This window comes from Mobula birostris, chromosome 10, assembly GCF_030028105.1.
Source record: "Mobula birostris isolate sMobBir1 chromosome 10, sMobBir1.hap1, whole genome shotgun sequence".
In the NCBI taxonomy this organism is placed as follows: Eukaryota; Metazoa; Chordata; class Chondrichthyes; order Myliobatiformes; family Myliobatidae; genus Mobula; species Mobula birostris.
In genome coordinates, this window is record NC_092379.1 from 133,717,161 (window position 1) to 133,740,300 (window position 23,140).

The 23,140-nt window shown below is 42.1% G+C and overlaps 1 protein-coding gene across 1 annotated transcript in view; it reads right to left on the minus strand.

Moving 5' to 3' along the window:
* LOC140204360 (mitogen-activated protein kinase kinase kinase kinase 4) overlaps positions 1-23,140 on the minus strand; it is a 356,637-nt gene that overhangs the window by 41,324 nt on the left and 292,173 nt on the right. The window contains exons 26-27 of the mRNA XM_072271038.1: positions 18,148-18,248; positions 4,717-4,866 (exon numbers count right to left, since the gene is read on the minus strand). Coding sequence (XP_072127139.1) covers positions 4,717-4,866; positions 18,148-18,248 — 251 coding nt within the window. The remainder of the gene's footprint in view (positions 1-4,716; positions 4,867-18,147; positions 18,249-23,140) is intronic.

Below are 23,140 nucleotides of genomic sequence, written 5' to 3' on the forward strand. Positions count from 1 at the left end.
CTGTAGCCAAGTTTCACTAATTGCTATAACGCCATAATTCCACGTGTCAATCCACGTCCTCAACTCGTCTGCCTTCCCCGCAAAACTCCTAGCATTGAAATATATACACCTCAGAAGATTTTTACCACCACTCACAACCTTTCTATTTCATATCTACTTCCCATTCACATTCTGACAAGCCAGTCCATGGCCTCCTCTACTGTCATGATGAGGCCACGGTCAGGTTGGAGGATCAACACCTTACGTTCTGTCTGGGTAGCCTCCAACCTGATGGCATGAACATAGATTTCTTGAACTTCTGATAATTGCCCCCCTTCACCATTTCCCCATTCCTGTTTCCCTCTTTCACCTTATCTCCTTGCCTTACAACCACCTCCTTCTGGTGCTCCTTCCTCTTCCCTTTTTTCCATGGTCTTCCCTCCTCTCCTATCAGGCTCCCCCTTCTCTCGCCCTTTATCTCTTTCACCAATCAACTTCCCAGCTCCTCACTTTACCCCTCCCCTTCTCCTGGTTTCATCTATTACTCACCACCTTGTACTTCTTCCTCCCCTCCACCCACTTTTTGCTCTGATTTCTCATCTTTTTTCCAGTCCTGATGAAGTGCCTCGGCCTGAAACATTGACTGTTTACTTTTTTTTCATAGATGCTGCCTGACCTGCTGAGTTCCTCCAGCATTTTGTATGCGTTGCTTGGATTTCCAACATCTGCAGAATCTCTTGTGTTGACAATTTCTTAAATGCTCCTAATGTATCCATCTCTACTACCACCTCTAGCAGTGCGTTCCACTCACACACTGTGTTAAAAAAACCTTACCTCTAACATCCCCCTGTACTTTCTGCCAATCACCATAAAATGATTAGGCTCTTCCACCAAAAACTCCTATTCCTACTTTTAATTGATATTTTACAATTTATTCTGTGTTAAGATTGTATCTTTACATTGAATCATTTATAAATATGTGAATTAGGAGTAGGGATAGGTCACTTGTTAAGTAAAGGGACTCAGGAAAGGACGAATGGTAAAAAAGTAGAGATAGAGTGCAGTCAGATTGTCAGGAAGGACTGGCAGGTGATGGGACATAGTTGCAGCCAACAGGCTGAGTATCAAATCATTAAGGATGCAGAGTCAGAAGGGATAGCAAATACAGTACTCAAGGTGTTGTATCTAAATGTATGTTATATAAGGTGATTGATCTTGTTGCAATATTACAGATTGCCAGGTATGACGTTGTGGCCGTCAGTGAATTGTGGCTGAAGGATGGCTGTAGTTGGGAGCTGAATATCCAAGGTTACACGTTATATCGGAGGTAAGCAGAGGAGGTGATGTGCCTCTACTGGTAAAGAATGGTATCAAATCAGTAGAAATGGATAGTACTAGATGAGCCAATAGGCTGGTCCTGGACTTATTTCCTGGCATAATTTACATATTACTATTTAACTATTTATGGTTTTATTACTATTTAATTATTTATGGTGCAATTGTAACAAAAACCAATTTATCCCGGGATCAATAAAGTATGACTATGACTATAAAAGTTTTTTCAAGTGTGTTAAAAATAACAGAGAAATGAGAGTAGATATAGGACTGCTAGAAAATGAGGCAGGAGAATTAATAACGGGGGACAAGGAGATGGCTGATGAACTAAATGAGTATTTTGCTTCAGCCTTCACTGTGGAAGACACTAGCAGAATGCCTGATGTTGTAGTGTGTGAAGGAAGAGATGTGTGTGCAGTTACTTTTACAAGAGAGAAGGTGCTCAAAAAGCTGAAAGATCTTAAGGTACATAAGTCACCCAGACCAGAGGAACTGCACCCTAGGGTCTGAAAGAGCCAGCGTTAGAGATTGTGGTGGCATTAGAAATGATCTTTCCAGAAAATTGCAAATGTTACTCTACTCTTTAAGAAAGGAGGAAGGCAACAGAAAGGGAATTATAGACCAATTAGTCTGACCTCAGTGGTTGGGAAGATGTTAGAGTCAATTGTTAAAGATGAGGTGATGGAGTACTTGGTGACACAGGACAAGATAGTACAAAGTCAGCATGGTTCCCTTCAGCGAAAATCCTGCCTGAGAAACCTGCTGGAATTCTTTGAGGAGATTGCAAGTAGTACAGCTAAAGGGGATGCAGTTGATGTTGTATATTTGGACTTTACAAGTCCCTTGACAAGATGCCACACATGAGGCTGCTTACCAAGTTATGAGCCCATGGTATTACAGGAAAGTTACTAAGATGGTTAGAGCATTGGCTGATTGGTAGGAAGCAATGAGTGGGAATAAAAGGATCCTTTTCTGGTTGGCTGCCAGTGACTAGTGGTGTTCTGGAGGGGTTGGTGTTGCAACCACTTCTTTTTATGTTGTATATAGATGGTTTATATGATGGAATACATGACTTTGTTGCTAAGTTTGCAGAAGATATGAAGATTGGTGGACTGGCAGGCAGTGTTGAGGAAACAGGCAGGATGCAGAAGGACTTAGACAGATTAGGAGAATGAGCAAGGAAGTGGCAAATGAAATACAATGTTGGAAAATGCATGGTCATGCACTTTGGTAGTAGAAATAAGTGAGCGGACTGTTTTCTAAATGGGGAGAAAATCCAGGAACCAGAGACGCAGAGGGACGTGGGAGTCCTCGTGCAGAACACTCTGAAGGTTAACTTGCAGGTTGAGTTGGTGGTGAGGAAGGCAAATGCCATGTTAGCATTCATTTCAAGAGGTCTAAATTACAAGAGCAAGGATGTGATGCTGAGGCTTTATAAGGCACTGGCGAGGCCTCACCTTGAGTATTGTGAACAGTTTTGGGCCCCTCATCCAAGAACAGATGTGCTGGCATTGGAGAAGGTCCAAAGGAGGTTCACAAGGATGATTCCAGGAATGAAAGGATTATCATACGAGGAACGTTTGATGGCTCTGGGACTGTACTCGCTGGACTTCAGAAGGATGAGGGGGGATCTTATTGAAACCTTTCAAACGTTGAAAGGCATAGACAAAGTAGATGTGGAAAGGATGTTTCCCATGGTGGAAGAGTCAAGGACAAGAAGGGACAGCCTCAGGTTAGAGGGGCACCCTTTTCAAAACAGAGACGTGGAGAAATTTCTCTGGCCAGAGTGTGGTGAATTTATGGAGTTTGTTGCCACATGCAGCTGTAGAGGCCAAGTTGTTGAGTGTATTTAAGACGGAGATTGATAGGTTCTTGATTGGACATGGCATCAAAGGTTACGGGCAGAAGGCCAGGAACAGGGGTTGAGGAGGAGATAGAAAAAAGGATCAGCCATGATGGAATGGTGGAGCAGACTCGATGGAGTAGATGGCTTAATTCTGCTCCTACGTCTTATGGTCTTATGTACTTGTTCCTTCAATCCTCCTCCACCATTCAACAAGATCATAAATGATCTCAATTCTATTACCATCTGGTTTTGATAACCTTTTACGCACATTCTGATCAATCTATCTCTCATTGTTATCATTGTAATTTTCAGGAAGAGGGTTCCAAAGACACGATCCATGGAGAGAATAAAATTACCTCATCTCCATGAGACCATAAGACATAGGAAGAGAATTAAGTCATTTAGCCCATCAAGTCTGCTCTGCCATTCCACCATGGCTGATTTATTTTCCCTCTCCTCCCCATTTCTCCCGTCTTCTTCCCACAACCATTAACACTCTTACTAATCCAGAACCTATCAACATCAGCTTGAAGTATACCCATTGACTTGGCCTCCACGGCCATCTGTGGCAGGAGGGACAAGAGCCTTAGGTCTCACACTACCAGGCTCAGGAACAGTTATTGCCCTACATCATTAGGCTCCTGAACCCACACAGAAAACTTCACTCATCTCAAAACTGAACTGATTCCACAACATACAGACTCACTTTCAAGGACTCTCGATCATGTTCTTAGTATTATTTTTTGATTAGCACAATTATTCTTTTGCACATTGTTTGTTTTCCAGTCTGTTTATTTATAGTTTTCATAAATTCTATTCTATTTCTTTATTTTTCTGTAAATACCTGAGAGAAAATGAAATTCAAGGTAGTATATGGTGTCATATACATACTTACACTTTTAGATAATAAATTTACTTGGACTTTGAGTGTTCCACGTCTCGATCTCCACTTGGGTTGGGAACTGGGACCTGTGCTGTGGATTCAATGTACCAGCAGAGATTTGCTGCTTCTAACAGAGTTGCCTGCTTTGTTTCAATATCAGGACAAAACCATAAGACCATAAGACGTAGGAGCAGAATTAGGCAGTTCAGCCCTTCGAGTCTGTCCGCCATTCCATCATGACTGATTTATTATCCCTCTCATGCCTTCTCCTCATAACTTTGACACCTTTACTAATCAAGAACCTTTCAACCTCCACTTTAAATTAACCAATGACTTCGCCTCCACAGCCACCTGTGGTAATGAACTTCACAGATTCGCAACCCTCTGGCTAAAGAAATTCCTCCTCATCTCTGTTCTAAAGGGATGCCCTTGTATTCCGAGGCTGTGCCCTCTGGTCCTGGACTCACTAAAGGAAACATCCTCTCCACATCCACTGTATCTAGGCCTTTCAGTATTCAATAGGTTTCAATGAGATATCCCCACCCCCCACCCCCCACCCCTCCTGTTCTTCCGAACTCAAGCGAGTACAGGCCCAGATCCATCAAATGCTCCTAATACATTAGCTAAAGCCCCTTACAGGATCTGGATCCGCAAAGTAACTGGATAATCTTACGTGAGTCGGAAGGTAGATGTCATAAACCGTTCCCGAGTCAACATCAATGGCATGGAATCCTGATGTGGATCCATAGATAGCTTTCAGCCTCTGACCTTCCTCTACTGTGAGGCCCACTGCCAGCGGTTTGTGCGGGAGAGACGAGAAAGACTGTAAAAGAGAAGAGAAATCCTGAGTACAACTGCTAATGCCAATTTAACAACTCGAACATTGATGAAATAGATGGTGCTTTGACATGGATTGGAATATCTAAGAAGGAAGGAGGAATTTTTATGATGAAATCCTAATAAAGTTGAATATTGCCAACAAGGCACAATGATTTCTGTGTTTATTTAAAGAAAAATGTGTTGCTTTTCTTGAGGTCTTTTCTGTTTGTCAGTTTGTTTTCATCATCACAACTTCTTACTAGACTGGGTTAAGATTCCTTCAGTGTCCTAATGCCCTCCCTGCAATAATCTAGACTAGCTGGGCTGAAAAACAGCAGATGGAATTTAATGCAGAAAAGTGTGAGGTGTTGCACTTTGGGCGGACAAAGCGGAGTAGGACTTTTACAGTGAATGGTAGGGCACTGGGGAGTCCAGTAGAACAGAAAGATCTGGGAGTACAGGCCTATAATTCCCTGAAAGTGGAGTCACATGTAGGTAGGGTTGTAAAGAAAGCTTTTGGCAATTTGCCCTTCATACATCCGAATATTAAGTAAATGAGTCGGTATGATATGTTGAAGTTGTTTAAGATGTTTTTGAGGCCAAATTAGGTGTATTGTATGCAGTTCTGGTCACTGACAGTACCAACAGCAAATATATCAATTAGACTGATAGAGTTCGGAGAAAATTTACAACAATGTTGGGCAGAATGGCTGCCTCTTCTAGCTCATCTGTGAAAACAGCTTAAATTCCTCTCTTTAATATCTCTTTCTTTCCTTTTCAAGGTGGCTGGGGTTCTATTGAGGTCCCTGATCTGCAGCAGCACCCAAACTGTTTTTTTCTTTCAAGGCAATGAGTTCTTGTTCTTGGTGCTCACTGTCCGACTGGCCATTTTCCAACTTTCTCCAGGCGTGGCATGGGAGATGCCGGGGCACAGCCCTGCGTGGTCGGGTGGATGACCGATTCCAGGCTGGTGCTGCCGACTGAGACGCGGTGGGAGAGGTAACGTCAGGATTTTGCGGTGGCGGATGCTGTGGACTGTCATCTCTGCAGTCAAGTGACTGTTGTCTTTCTTTCTCTCTCTCTCTCTCTCTCATTCTCTCGATGGTAGGGAGAGTTTGCTGATGATTCTCGAGCCAGGGAATCTCGGAATAAAAAGTGAAGCGGCAGACTGTAACACATCAACATCAACTGTTAGTCTCCTATTTCCCTGTGCAATAGTGACAGCTCAGTCTTGTTAATGAGAGAGAGAGAGTCTGTGGCATGTCAATCTGTCAGGTACAGTGCCTATAAAAAGTATTCACCCCTCTTGGAAGTTTTCAATGTTGTTTTACAACACTGATTCACAGTGGATTTAATTTGGGTTTTTTTTTTGACACTGATCAACAGAAAAAGTTTCCATCGTGTCAAAGTGAAAACAGATCTCTACAAAGTGATTTAAATTACTTACAAATATAAAACACAAAATAATTGATTGAATAAGTAGTCACCCCCCTTTAATAATCAAATCATCACTGGTGCAGCCAATTGGTTTTAGATGTCACATAATTAGTTAAATGGAGATCTGTTTTAGGAGACCTGTGTGCAGTCAGGGTGTTTCAATTCATTTAGTAAAAATGTACCTGTCTCTGGAAAGTCCAACTGCTGGTGAGTCAGAATCCTGGCAAAAACTACACCATTAAGACAAAAGAACACTCCGAACATCTTCACAAAAATGTTATTGAAAAGTACAAGTCAGGAGATGGATACAAGAAAATTTCCAAGTTACTGAATATCCCTTGGAGTAAGGTTTAGTCAATCATCAAGCAATGGAAAGAATATGGCACACTGTAAATCTGCCTAAAACAGATCATCCTCAAAAACTGAATGACTGAGCAAGAAGGGGATGGGTGAGGGAGGCCACTAAGAGGGAGATAACTCTGGAGGAGTTACAAGCTTCAGTGGCTGAGTTGGGAGAGACCGCACATATAACTGTTGCCTGGGTGCTTCACCAGTCACAGCTTTATGGGAGAGTGGCAAAGAGAAAGCCACTGTTGTAAAAAAACACACATGAAATTTTGGCTAGAGTGTGCCAGAAGTCATGTGAGAGGCTCCGAAGTCAGCTGGAAACTGAGCTTTTTGGCCATCAGACTAAAAGCTCTGTTTGGCATAAGCCAAACACTGTACGTCATCAAAAACACACCATCCCTACTGTGAAGCATGGTGGTGGCTGCATCATGTTGTGGGGATGCTTTACTGCAGCAGGCCCTGGAAGGCTTGTGAAGGCAGAGGGCAAAATGAGTGCTGCAAAATCCAGGGAAATCCTGGAGGAAAACCTGATACAGTCTGCAGGAGAACTGTGACTTGGGAGGAGATTTGTTTTCCAGCAAGACAATGACCCCTAGCATAAAGCCAAAGCTACACAGAAATGGCTTAAAAACAAAGTTAATGTCCTGGAGTGGCCAAGTCAATCCAAATAGGAATTTATGGCTGGACTTGAAAAGGGCTGTTCACTCTCAATTCCCATGCAATCTGACAGAGTTTGAGCAGTTTTGTAAAGAAGAATGGGGAAAAATTGCAGTGTCCAGATTTTCAAAGCTTATAGAGACCTTTCCACACAGACTCAAGGCTGTAATTGCTGCGAAAGACGCACCTACTAAATACTGGCTTGAAGGGGGTGAGTAATTATGCAATCAATTATTCTGTGTTTAATAATTGTAATAAAGTTAGACCAATTTGTAGTAATTTGTTTTCACTTTGACAGAAAAGAATCTTTTCTGTTACTCAGTGTCTAAAAAGCTAAATTAAATCCACTGTGATTCAATGTTGTAAAACAATAAAACATGAAAACTTCCGGGGGGGGGGGGGTGAATACTTTTATAGGCACTGTACACAATAGTATTTATTGACTGCGGAAGATTACCTCTCTTTAGGGGCTGTGCTGTTGCTTGGTGGGTGGTGGGCACTGATGCTTTCTGCTGAAATGACGGCGGGGGGAGGTTGACGCTTTGCTGCTGCTTGTGCATGGGAGAGGGCAGAGAGGGCGTTGGGTTTCTAACATTTTTCTGTCATTGATTCTTTTGGGATTCTGTTTTTTGTGGATGTCTGTGAAGAGCAAGAATTTTAGGCTGTATGCTGTACATTCTCTGATATTAAATGGAACCATTTGAAATATTTGACCTGACGTCCTGAATCATAAGGAAAGGTTGAATAGGTTAGGACTTTAGGAGAATAAGAGGAGATTTAACAGAGGTATGCAAAATTATGAGGAGTAAAGATAGGGTAGATGCGAGCAGGCATTTTTCACTGAGGTTGGGTGAGACTGGAATGAGAGGTCATAGGTTAAGGATGAAAAATGACATATTCAAGAGGATCCTGAGGGGGGGGGCTTCACTCAGCGAGTGGTGAGAGTGTGAAACAAGCTGCTAGTGGAAATGATGGTTGCAGGTTTGATTGCAGCAGTTGGAGAAGTTTTGATAAGTGCATGGACAGAAGCAGTGTAGAGGACTCTGCTCCAGGTGCAGGTGAATGGCTACGGCAGAATAACAGCTCGATATGGATCGTACTGATCTGTTTCTGTGCTTTACTGCTCTGTGACTCTAAATAAAGGTTGCTCATTCCAATTGAATAGAGTCTCAGTGATGTCAATGATATGACTTGTTGCAGCACACTATTGACCTCTTGTCACCTCCGTCTTCCAAAGTCTCCAGCTTTCCACAGCAACTGGAATTCTCCTTAGCACAGCCAGTGTGGGCTGAAGGGCCTCGTCCTGTGCTGTACTCTATGTAATCAGAAGGTGAATGGATATCTTGTGATCTTATCGAAGGATCCTTGACAGTTAGGCAGATATTTCCATTCAAAATACTGACATAATTATGTTATGATGTCTTGTGATTTCAAAACCCAACACCACTACCAAGGCATAGGCAGCCAGCAGCAACTTGCCAGAGTCCTATGTATTGGGCCAGTGTTACAAGTTGTCCCAAAGTTGCCCAACTTTTCTTTCTTCTTCCAGGGATGAGGTATGTGGAGCTTCTGTCAGCATATCTGTAGCTCTGGGTTTTTATGGGATGGGGTTGCTAGCCCCATGCCCAACCCTCCTCCTTTCACAGCCAGGCTTGGAACCATCCATGGCAAAGTTTTCAAAGTTCAGAATTTATTATGAAAGTACATATAAACTGTATGTCATCATATACTGCCATGAGATTAACTTTCTTGCAGGCATTTACAGTAGAACAAAGAAATACAATATAATCAATGAAAAGCCTAAGACTGACAAGCAGCTAATGTGCAAAAGACAAACTGTGCAAATATAATCAATAATTGACCAAACAAACAAATAATACTGAGAAGATGAGTTGTAGTGTCCTTGAACGTTAGTCCATAGGTTGTGGAATCTAGATTCACTAGAATGATTCCGGGAATGAGAGGGTTAACATATGAGGAACGTTTGTCCGCTCTTGGACTGTATTCCTTGGAGTTTAGAAGAATGAGGGGAGACCTCATAGAAACATTTTGAATGTTGAAAGGCATGGACAGAGTGGATGTGGCAAAGTTGTTTCCCATGTTGGGGGAGTCTAGTACGAGAGGGCATGACTTCGGGATTGAAGGGCGCCCTTTCAGAACAGAAATGCGAAGAAATTTTTTTAGTCAGAGGGTGGTGAATCTATGGAATTTGTTGCCACGGGCAGCAGTGGAGGCCAAGTCATTGGGTGTATTTAAGGCAGAGATTGATAGGTCTCTGAGTAGCCAGGGCATCAAAGGTTATGGTGAGAAGGCGGGGCAATGGGACTAAATAGGATAAAATGTATCAGCTCATGATAAAATGGCGGAGCAGACTCGATGGGCCGAATGGCCTACTTCTGCTCCTTTGTCTTATGGTCTTATGGAATCAGTTCAGACTTGAGGTGAGTAAAATTAACCACATTGGTTCAGGATCCTGTTATCCTGGATTCACAAACAACGCTGCCTAGGATGTCACGGCAGTAGAGGACTGGTAACACTGGCCATCAGGCATGAGATGTATCCCTTGTGCCTCTAGAGATTCTTCCAGTTAGCACCCAACAAAAACAAAAAGGCCGGTTTTCTAGGTTATATCAAGATAGTGACCTTCAGTCAGTGTGTCAAACAGGGCCGAGAAACCTCACCGTGCTCCTAGGGCTCATTGTAACTGTATGTGTGTGACTGGTGGGGAATGGGAGATCAAGATTGGATTTCCATAATGCAACAGTTTGTGAAGCCAAATATGAAAAAGTGACACTTGGTCAACTGCTGACTGAAAGAATTTGGCATCAATGGAACCAGCAATATGTTCAGGGGGAGAAAGCAAAGCAAGACTTTACCCTGATAAAGTACGGCATATATTGTTTCACTCCACCACCAGCTAAATACCATGCTGGGAATCCAAAATATAAGCAGAAGTCCTCAGCTGGTTAGGTAGCATCTGTGGAATCAATCCTTCAGAAGATGATAATTTATCATCTTGCGAGAGGTGGGTACAAATACGACATTTAAGACATTTGGTCAGCTAGTGGGATAGGGAAAGTTTTGAGGGTATGGGCCAAATGCAGGTGAATGGGACAAGTGAGTTGAGTTAGGCAACTTGGCCAGCATGGACAAACTGGGCTGAAAGGCCTGATTCTCTTGTGCCGTATAATTCTATGACTATAGAGAACCCAGGCTAGGACTTTTTGATACTTTTCATGGCTGCACAGCACATCACTGAGTAGTTCCAAAATGCCATGGGGCGAAAGGGGTTTGTTTTGTTCTGTTGTTGTAGCTGCTTGTGCTGTTCTGCTGAACGTTGTGGGCATGCTATGTTGCTGCCAGAACATGAGGTGACACTTGCAGCACATAGTAGCGTGTGTTGGCTGTTAACACGAATGACACATTTCACTGTATGTTTCGATGTACATGTGATAAATAATCTGAGGTTGGGTATTTACCATTCTGATTAAATGTCATTGATCTCAAATATTAAATCTCCTTCCCCCTTTTTCTCTCTCTCTTTCTCTTGCTCTCCCTCTCACACTCTTGGCCTACTGAGTGTTTCTAGCAATTTCTATTTTTAGTTGAGTTTTGCAATGCTCTTTTGGCCCATTAATGGCTTAATGTTTATTGCCTTTGTATGACTTCCTTGTACTAATTTAATGGTGAAGTTAAACTCATTTATGTTAATTTATATTCTTAACACTGAGAGAACATGCAGTTTACCAAATGAAATATATTTAATTGACATTGAACTAATAAGTTTCAGTCCAGAGAGAGTTGCTGTATTTTGCCCTGTTATGTCTCCCAATTCAACTATTTTCTCATGAAAAGAATCACAAGGAGAAAACTTGCATTTAACAAGACTTCACAGCCAAGGATCTAACTCAGATTAAGATTTATTTATTCAAGATTCATAAGGCCACAACACATAGGAGCAGAATTAGGTCTGGCCCATCGAGTCTGCTCCACCATTTCATCATGGCTGATCTAATTTTCCTCTCAGCCCCAATCACCTGCCTTCTCCTCGTATCCCTTCACGCCCCAACCAATCAAAAATCTATCAACCTCCACCTTAAATATACATAAAGACTTGGCCTCCATAGCTGCCTGTGGCAAGAATTCCACAGATTCTCCACTCTCTGGCTAAAAAAATTCTTCCTCATCTCTATGCTAAAAGGACACAGCTCTATTCTGAGGCTGTGTCCTCTGGTGCTAGACTCTCTCACCACAGGAAACATTCTCTCCACATCCATTCAATCAAGACCCTTCACCATTTGATAGGTTTCAATTAGGCCACCCCTCATTCTTCAGAATTCCAATGAATACATGTCCAGAGTCATCAAACACTCTTCATGCGACAAGCTGTTCAATCCTGGCATCATTTTCGTGAACCTCCTTTGACCCCTCTCCATGACCATACACTTCCCGACACTGTATTCCATCTGCCACTTCTTTGCCCATTCTCCTAATCTGTCTCAGTCCTTCTGTAGCCCCTCTACTTCCTCAAAACTACCTGCCTCCAACTATCTTCATACCATCCACAAACTTTGCAATAAAGCCACAAATTCCATCAGCCAAGTCAGAGACATATAACTTAAAAAGAAGCAGTCCCAACACAGACCCCCGTGGAAACCACTAGTCATCGGCAGCGAACCAGAAGATGCTTTCTTTATTCCCACTCTTTGCCTTTTGTGAATCAGCTACTGCTTTATCCAAACTAGTATCTTTGATGTAATATCGTGGGCTTGTAGCTTGTTAAGCAGTCTCATGCGTGGCACTTTGTCAAAGGCCTTCTGAAAATCCAAGCACACCACATCAAACACTTATTTTTTGTCTATTCTGCTTGTTATTTCTTCAAAGAATTCCAACAGATTTATCAGGCAAGATTTTCCCTTGAGGAAACTAAGCTGACTACGGCCTATTTTATCATGCGCCTCCAAGTTCCCTGAGACCTCATCCTTAATAATTGACTCCAACATTTTCCCAACCACTGAGGTTAGACTAACTAGCCTATAATTTTCTTTCTTCTGCCTCTCTTCCTTCTTAAAGAGTGGAATGACCTTTGCAATTTTCCAGTCTTCCGGAACCATTCCAGAATCTAGTGATTCTGAAAGATCATTACTAATCCCTCCACAATTTCTTCAGACACCTCTTTCAGAACCCTGGGGTGTACCACCATCAGGTCCGGGTGACTTATCTACCTTCAGACATTTCAGTTTTCCAAGAACCTTCACCCTAGTAATGGTAACTTCGCATAGTTCATTACCCTGAAACCTGAACTTCCACCATATTGCTAGTGTCTTCCACAGTGAAGACTCATGTCAACTCATCCCTGGCATTAGGGTTATGGAGACAGCCCCTTTCACCTAATTGTCTGAGCAGAATAAGTTGATTAATTAACTTAGTCTTAGAAGATAGAACATATAACATAGACCATATAACATAGACCAGTACAGCACAAGAACAGGTCCTTCACCCCACAGTTGTGCCAAACCAATTAAATAGGTAATCAAAATGCCAACTAAACTAATTCATTCTGCTTATATAACGTCCATATCCTTCCATTTTGTTCACATTCATGTGCCTATCTAAACGTCTCTTAAAAATCTCTAATGTATCTGCCTCTACCACCACCAAAAGTAACACATTCCAGGCACCCACTGCTCTCTGTGAATAAAAACGTGCCACTCACATCTCCTTTGAACTTACCCCCTCTCACCCCATTGTGGAGAGTGTATTCCCTTTTTACATCAAAGTTTGGTATGGAAACACAAATGCCCCTGAATGGAAAAACCTCCAAAAAGTGGATACAACCCAGTCCATCACAGATAACAGTCTCTCCACCATCGGGCACATCTATATGGACCATAAGACATAGGAGCAGAATTAGACCATTTGGTCTATAGTGTCTACTCTGCCATTCCATCATGGCTGATTTATCCTCCCCCTCAACCCCAAATTTCTGTCTTCCCCCTATAACTTTCGATGCCTGGATTAATCAAAAAACTATCAACCTCCACCTTAAATATACCCAACGAACTGGCCTCCACAGTCATATGTGACAGTGAATTCCACAGATTAGCCACCTCTGGCTAAAGACTCTTTTACATATCTCTCTTCTAAATGGATGTCCCTCAATTCTGAGACTGTCTTCTGGCCATAGACTCCTCCACTATAGGAAGCATCCTCTCCATACCCACTTTATCTAGGCCTTTCAATATTCAACAGGTTTCAATGAGATCCCCCCTCATTCTTCTAAACCCCAGCGAGTATAAGCCCAGAGCGATCAAACACTCCTCATATGTTAACCCTTTCATTCCCAGGATCATTCTCCTAAGCCTTCTCAGGACCGTCTCCAATTCCAGCACATCTTTCTTAGATAAGGGGTCCAAAACTACTCATAATACTCCAAGTGCGGTCTGACCAATGCCTTATAAAGACTCAGCATTACACCCTTGTTTTTGTATTCTAGTCTTCTGAAACTGAATGCTAACATTGCATTTGCCTTCTTTATAACCAACTCAACCAACAAGGAACCCTGCATGATGACTCCCAAGTCGTTTGCACCTCAGATTTTTGAATTATCTCCTAATTTAGAAAATAGTCTATGGCTTTATTCCTTCGTGCATGATGATGGACTTCCCTACACTATATTCTATCTGCCACTTCTTTGCCTATTTACCCAATCTGTCAGAGTCCTTCTGCAGATACCCTGCTTCACCAACACTACCTGCCCCTCCACCTATCTTTGTATCATTTGCAGACTTGGCCACAAAGCCTGCTATTCCTTCATCCAAATCATTGACATATGACATGAAAGGAAGCATTCTCAACACCGACCCCTGTGGCACACCACTAGTCACTGACAGACAACCAGAAAAGGCTCCCATTTCTCCTCACTCTTTGCTTCCTGTCAGTCAGCCAATCTTCTATCCATGCTAGCAGCTTTCCCATGATACCACGGGCTCCTATCTTGTTAAGCAGCCTCATGTGCAGCACATTGTCAAAGACCTTCTGAAAATCAAAACAAACACCATGCACTAACTCTCCTTTGTCTACTCTGGCTGTTATTTACTCAAAGATCTCCAAAAGATTCGTCAGGCAAGACTTCCCTTTGAGAAACCCAAGTCTATTTTATCATGTGCCTCCAAGCAGTCTGAAACCTTATCCTTAATAATAGACTCCAATGTTTTTCCAACCACTGAAGTCAGTCTAACTGGTCAATTACCCTGTATTTCCTTTTCTCTGCCTCCGTCCCTTCTTAAGGAGTGGAGTGACATTTGCAATTTTCCAGACCTCCAGGACCATGCTAGAATCTTGTGATTCTTGGAAGATCACTATTAATGCCTCCACAAACTCTTCAGCTACCTTTTTTGAAACCCTGGTATGTAGTTCAACTGGTCCAGGTGGCTTTTCTGCCTTCAGACTTTTCAGCTTCCCAAGCACCTTCCCCCTTAGTAATAGCAATGATGCTGGAGAGGGTCATTTCTGCACCCTGACACTCCTGCATTACTGCCATTCTGCTATTGTCTTCCACAGTGAAGATGACACAAAATGCTTAAGTTCATCTACCATTTCTTTGTCCCCCATTACTACCTTTCCAGCATCTTTTTTGAGCGGTCCAATATCCACTTTCATCTCTTTTTTACTCTTTATATATTTCAAAAGGTTCTGTATCCTCTTATATATTTTTGGCTAGCTTAACTTCATATTTCATCTTTTGTCTCCTTGTGCCTTTTTTAGTTGCCATCTGTTGATTTTTGAAAGGTTCCCAATTCTCTATCTGCCCTCTTTTTTAGAATACATCTTCATCTTTGTGATATATCTATCCTGTGTTATTCAAATCTTCGCCAGGAACTCCAACCCTTGCTGTTCTGCCATCATCCCTGCTCATGGCCGCTTCAGATCAACTTTGGCTAGTCCTCCCTCATGACTCTGTAGTTCCCTTTACTCCATCGTAATACTGAACCACTTGGTAATGTTTTCTCTCAGGAAAGCAGCATCCATCATCATTGACCCCCACCATCCATGCCATGCTCTCTTCTTGATGCTGCCATTAGGAAGGAGGTACAGGAACATTAGGACCCACACCACCAGGTTCAGGAATAAGTATTATCCTTCAGCCATCAGGCTCATGAACCAGAGGGGATAACTTCAGTCAGCTCCACTTACCCCAACACTGAACTGTTCCCACAACTTATGGACTCACTTTCAAGGACTTTTCATCTCATGTTCTTGATATTAATTAAGTAATTAATTAATTATTAGTATTTTGTTTCTTGGTATTTACTATGAATACCCACAGGAAAATGAATCCCAAGGTTGTATAGAGTGACATATATGTACTTTGATAATAAATTTACTTTGAACTTTGAAATCAGCTTTATTGTGAGTGCTGCATTTAATTCTTTCAAACCATCAAACAGTTATTGTCTGAAAGACTTCAATGTGTCTCTTGTCCTCATAACCTGTTCCACTTCTCAACTCTGTCAACCTAAATAAGGCAGGCAATTAATAGAGTCAGAAATTGGAACATTTCTAAAGCAATATATTCCACAATCCTTGGGAGTTAACACCGAGAGACCCAAGAGTGTGCTGAATAAGTAGGTCACGAATATATGATCTGAGATGGATTACATTAAGAAATTCAATTATGTGGCTTACTATTACTATTAAAGTAATCCTTGAACATTTTTTCATCCATCTTTGTTCAGTTACTAAGGTCACAAGAGGCCTTTTTTGCATGATGCACAAATAGCTAAGAAAAAGAGGAAAGAAGAGAGAAAATTTAAGGCACCAACTGAAAGCTGACATGGTGTACTCGTGTTTGTCATTATTACCAGTACACCTTATTTCCAAGTCACTGTGGACGTGTACACTAGTAACCTGTGCTCAGTTGCCACTATGTTAAGTACCTAATATACCTGATAAAGTGGCCACTGAACGTATGTTCATGGTCTTCTGCTGTTGTAGCCCATCCACTTCAAGGTTTGATGTGTTGTGTATTCAGAGACGCTCTTCTGCACACCACCTTTATAACACATGGTTGTTTGTGTTACTGTCACCTTCCTGTCAGCTTGAACCAGTCTGTCCATTCTCTTCTGACCTCTCCCATTGACGGTATTTTTACACACAGAACTGCCACACACTGGATGTTGTTTTTTTTTGTCTTTCATACCACTCTCTGTAAACTCTAGAGAATGTTGTGTGTGAAAGTCTCAGGAGATCAGCAGTTTCTGAGATACTCCAACCACCCCGCCTGGCACCAACAAACATTCCATGGTCAAAGTCATTTAGATCACATTTCTTTCCCATTCTGCTGTTCGGTTTGAATAAGAACTGAACCTCTTGACCATGTCTGCATGCTTTTATGCATTGAGTTGCTATCACGTGACCAGCCGGTGGTGTTGTGTCATCAGCACCAGACTTCGAAGTGAGTGTTCCCAGGTTTGAATCTGACCAGCGCCTTGCATATTTTCCATCTGTGAGGGTTGAATGTCGAGCTAGCAACTCGGCCTCGTAAAACAGACAAAAATGCCAAAGAAACGGCAGGTATGCCGGCTGATCTGCTACTAATTCTTACAAATTCCTTGCTACTGCTGCCTGTCTAATGCAAGACAAAGGAGATGATCACACCAAGAGCTGTTTTAATGCTTCTTCATGTGAGTAACCAGGATTTTTGGGCCTCTGACCTGCTGTATCCATCTCCGTTCTAATGATGTGAGCCTGGTAAATTGTGAACATGAACTAATATTTCCAAGGATTAGTATAATACCTAATGTATCTAAATCAACTAATCACATTGTCAAATTCGCCGATGTCATGACCGTCATGGGGCTCAACACCAACAGCAATGAGGTGGCCTACAGCAATGAGCTGGAAGAGTTTGAGGTCTGGTACCAGGCAAATAACCTTTTCCTCAAAAAAAAAGACAAAGGAAATGGTTACTGATTTCAGAAGAACTCACATCATTCACACATCTCTACATCAGCAGCACAGCAGTGGAAACTATGAACAGTTTCAAACTCCTGGGAATTTGTCACACAACCTCTCATGGTCACAGAACACATTCTACACAATCAGGAAGGCTCACCAATACCCCTACGTTCTGAAGAGGCTGAAGAGATCTGGACTTATATACATCTATGCTTATGTCAATCGACAGATATGCAAGAGAGAGCATCCTAATAAATTGCCTCACTGCTTGGTAGGGAAACTGCACTGTGGCACCAGGGTGGAGGCTACATAGCCAGGACCACCAGACTCAAAAACAGTTACTTTCCCCAAGCAGCAAGGCTGATCAACACCTCCACCCACTAACTCACATCTTCACAACTTTTATTATTTCCTGTTAGTCACCTTATGTACAGATAGTACAGTGCCTAGCGCCACTTTATGGAGGTACATTCAATCTATGTATATAAGATAATTTACTTATTTATAGTTATTGTGCTTTTTTTTTTATCATTATTGTTTTTTTTTTGGTGCTGCATCAGGTCCAGGGTAACAATTACTTTTATTCTCCTTTACACTTATATACTGGAAATGACATCACCTTCCCTACCCACCTGGCTTCACCTGTCACCTTCTAGTATCCTCCTTCCCCACCCCACCTTTCTATTCTGGCTTCCTCCCCCTTCCTTTCCAGTCCCGAAGAAGGGTCTCAGCCCAATGAATGCTTATTAATTTTCATTGATGCTGCATGACCTGCTGAGCTTCCCCAGCATTTTGTGTGTGTTGCCTTGAAACTTGAATCAAACCACTGATAATCATCATTTGGTCAATATTTCACAATTAGCTTCCGTGTGAATTAGCTTACCTTAAATGCCATGAACTTGTGATACGGTTTTGGAGCCCATGCATAGACTTCAACCGAATTCTTCAGAGCAATCACTAGGAATTTAATCCTTTCATATTTAACTGTAAACAAAAGGAATTAATGTTCCAATCATTTTGGTATCAAAATTAATTGATATATCAAAATACATGATACAATTGGGTCACACATTAATTAGTGATAATTAGAAATGTTTTAATAATCAGTAATTAGTCTGAGAATTGGCTTTACACTAGAGTGACTGAATTGGTTCTATCATGTGTTTAGAGTTATGGGGTCATAGACCACTAGAATACAGAAACCTGCCCATTTCCCCCACTTCCACGTACTTTGCCAAACTTCTCATAAATGATAGAACTGTATCCACGTCCATTACGTCTGTAGGCAGCTTGTTCCCCACTCCCATTGATTCATCTGAGTTCTCCCTCAGGTTTCCTTTATATGTTTCACCTTTCACTCTTAACCTATGACCTCTAGTACTAATCTTCCCCAACCTCAAGGGAAAATACCTGCTAGCATTTACCCTGTCTATACCCATCATAATTTTGTTTCATTTGTTCATTATGTGCTATGTCAGGTGACATAGGCAATCATGGTCTTTCCATGACTAGGTCTGTTTTTGCCAAGTTTTTATACAGAAGCAGTTTGCCATTGCTTTCTCCTGGGCAATGTCTTTACAAGATGGGTGACCCCAGTCAATATCAATAACCTTCAGCCTGGTGTCTGCCTGGTGTCAGTGGTTGCATAACAAAGACTTGTGATATGCACCAACTGCTCGTACAACCATCCGCCAACTGCTCCCATGGCTTCACGTGACCATGCTTGGGGGGAGGCAGGGCAGGTGCTACACCTTGCCCAAGGGAAGGGGTGCCTTACACCTCCTCTGCACCTTAGAACTCTATACCTATAATTTTGTATACCTCCACCAAATTTCCCCTCATTCTCCTATACTCCAGGAAATAAAGTCTGAACCTATTCAACCTTTCCCTATAAATCGGGTGGAGAATAGAGTTAGAATGCTTTTCACAGGGTAGAAGTACCAAATGATTGAGGATTTATGGCACAAGATGAGGCCACTCTCAGGGTGGAGGAGCAACACCTTATATTCCGTTTGGGTAGCCCCCCACCTGATGACATGAATATCAATTTCTCCTTCTGGTTAAAAAAAATTCTGTCTCCCCTTTCTTCTCCTTCTATTCCCCACACTGGTTTCTTACCTCTTTCCACCTGCCTATCTCCTCCCCCTGGTCCCCCCCCCTCCTTCCCTTTCTCTTATAGTCCACTTTTCTCTCCTATCAGATTCCCTCTTCTCCAGCCCTTCACCTTTCCAACCCACCTGCCTTCACCTATCACCTTCTAGCTATTCTCATTCCCCTCCTCCCACCCTTTTATTCTGGTGTCCTCCCCATTTCTTTCCAGTCCTGAAGAAGCGTCTCTGCTCAAAATGTAGATTTCTTATTCACTTCCTTAGATGCCCTCTGATCTGCTGAGTTCCTTCAGCATTTTGAGTGTGCTGCTTTGGATTTCCAGCATCTGCAGACTTCCTTGTGTTTATGAAATAATAGAGGATGTGCACTGAATGTGAGAGGCAAAAATTTCAAAGGAGATGTTCCTTTTTTACACAGAGTGGAACGTGTTGCCAGGGATAGTGGTGAAGGCAGAAATGGCAGTGGTGTTTAAAAGGCTTTCGTGAATATGAATGGATATGGATATGGATCATAAGCAGGCAGAAATGATTTAGTTTAATTTGGCATCTTGTGGTCCACAGATACTTTGGGCTGAAGCATCTGTTCTATGCTGTTCTATGTTCTATGTAGGTTCACTCTGGTGGCTGTCAAGAAACATCCAAAGTAAATAATGTCATAAATTAGGGAGATGAGATCATAAGACCATTAGACGATAAGACATAGATGCAGAATTAGGCCATTTGGCCCTTCGAGGCTGCTGGGCCATTCCATCAAGGCTTATTTATTCTCCTGCTCAAACCTATTCTCCTGCTTTCTCCCCATAAACTTTGACACCTTCATTAATCATGAACCTATCAATGACTGCTTTAAATCTCCCCAGGTTATATAGCCAGGTAAATATATCCAGGTAGGTTAGTTGGTACTGTAAACTGAATTGAATTCATTTCAAGTTTAATTGTCATTCAACAATACATGAATACCCATGAATACAGCCAAACGAGACATTGTTACTCCAGCGTCAAAACATAGTACTGACAGTCACACAGCATAAAGCACACAAAGCTCATACAAGATAGCAAGCCTATAAAGGTATCAGTAGGATATAGCCAAAAAGTAACAAAAAAATCCAGACTTGAGACACGAATCCTTCAGAAATCTGCAGCTGACCACAGCAGAGCTTGTCTTCTGCTGAGTGAACACTAGGGGGGGCAGCGCCACCTTCAGCCTGGATGCTGCCCCAGTGGAAATTTCCCCTAATTTGCAGATGACTGCTGCATCTGGGAAGAGTGGGTAGGAAGCTGACAAGAGTAAAATGGGATCGATGTGGGCACGTTAATAGTACAGATGTAGTGGATTGAAGGGCCTGTCTCCATGTTTTGTGACACGGTGATGTCACATCCTTCATCTCACTCCATCTGCTAAATGTGAGGCAGCAATTCCTCAGGGGGGCTGAAGAAATTTGGCATGTCCTTGTCAATCCTTACTGATTTTTACTGATGCACCATAGAAAGCATTCTATATGGATGCTTATTATTGTGCTATGACAACTGCTCTGCACATGACTGTTATAAACTGCAGGAATTGGGATGTTATGCTGAAGTTGTATAAGATGTTGGTGAGGTCTAATTTGGAGTATTTGAGCAGTTCTAGTCAACTGCCAATGGGAAAGATATAAACTAGATTGAAAGAGGATGTTGCCAGGACTTGAGGACCTGAGTTATAGGCAAAGATTTGGACTTTATTCCCTGGAGTGTAGGAAAACGAGGGGAGATTTAGTAGAGGTGTATATAATTATAAGGTGTATAGATAGGGCAAATGCAAGCAGGCTTTTTCCACTGAGGTTGGGTGAGACTAGAACTAGAGGTCATAGGTTGAGGGTTAAAGGTGAAATGTTTTAGGGGAACATGAAGGAGAACTTCTTCACTCAGAAGGTGGTGAGAGTGTGGAATGAGCTGCCAGAGGAAGTGGTGGGTGTGAGTTTGATTTCAACATTTCAGAGAAATTTGGATAAGTTCATGGATGCGAAGGGCATGGAGAGTTATGGTCCATGTGTGGATTGATTGGATTCGGCAGAACCAACTGAAACCAGCCCGAACCACTCCCCCACATGGACTCTTCCCTATAGTGAGATAGAAACAGAAAATGAAGGGTATAGAATGTAGGAAGTACAAAAGGAGAAAATGTATTTCCATACATTCCTTAACAAAGGTACCTCAGAATCATGGAGAGCTTACAAAGAATACTTTTGCTTGCAGGACGGCCAGATTTCAAGTTCAAGTGTATTGTCAGCTGACTGTAGATATATACAATCAAACGAAGCAACTTTCCTCTAGACTACGGAGCACCCAGACAATGTATAGAAGACGCGGAACATAAATCAGAATATTATATTATAAATAAATTAGTAAAACATAATTCAAAGTTCATGTAGTAAAGCGCAGCACAGGTAAAAGGTAAACAGCTCGCTGTCCTAGTGATGAGACCTCAGTAGTGGCAGGGTATTCATTAGTCTCACAGCCTGGGGGGAAGAAGCTGTTACTCAGTCTGGCAGTCCTAGTCCTGATGCTTCTGTACCTCCTTCCTGACAGTAGTGGGTCAAAGAGATTGTGGGACGGGTGGTGGAGGTCCTCAACAGTGCTTTGGGCTCTTTTTCTGCAATACTCCCTGTAAATGTCACAAATAGAGGGGAGGGAGACCCCAACGATTCTCTCAGTTGTTTTTACTGTCCTCTGCCGCGTCTTGCAGCTTCCATATCACACAATGATGCGGAAGGATACAGATGAGTTTTCTTTAAAGACTGCTGGTTTATCATGATCTGGAAAGTATTGTCTGAGTTGGAGAAACAGATCTAAACGCAATCTTCAATGGAGAACTAGGTATTATGAGGAAGGCCAAAATGTGCAGGCCTCATCCATACTTAACAGAAAGAAGCCATGTGAATATATCACAGTATCATTATACCTAGCTGACAACAGTAGCTTAATGCAACTGTTGAAAGAAAATAACATTATAGGATCGGTTAAAGTATTCAATATATATTTTTTATTTATATAGCGATACAGTGTGGAGTTGGCCCTTCAAGCCATGTCACACCGCCACCCCTGACAAACCCAATTAACCCTAACTGAATCGTGGGACAATAACCTTACTAGTATGTCTTTGTACCATAGGAGGAAGCTGGAGGGCTCAGAGGAAACTCATGCATCCCAAGGGAAGGACAGACAGAGACTCCTTACAGACTGGGGCTGGACTTGAACTCTGAACTCTGGAACGCCCGAGCTGTAATAGCGGCGTACTAGTGCTACGGAACCATGGAAGAAGATCATACTTGGAAACGTGGATTCACATGCGAATTAAAAAGTGAAGCAGAGAGACAGCGTGGAAATTCTGTAGTTCCTGCTGGTTGTCAGTGAGGCTGGTTTTGCGCATTTGGAGCCTGCCAACACTCTCCTATCATCTCCACATGCATACTAGAGCAATTAAAAAAGAACGAGGACTACTCAGGGTTTCTGTCATGAAATACATGAGCCAAATCTGTTTGACTGGATGAAAATGAATACCAGGGACACTTTGCAGCCAAATGCTCCTTCTCATTATAATCTTGGACTGGAAATGAGAATCCTTTTGAATAATTTTACTTCAATAAAACACAGTTGTAAAATATAATTCTTTTGGTTTATAAATTATGTTCAACATCAGGGGTGGAAGAATTCCAAATTGCTTTTGGAAAGGCAATGGCTATGGGGAGACTCGATAGAAGTTTATGTAAGATTATGAGAGGCATAGAT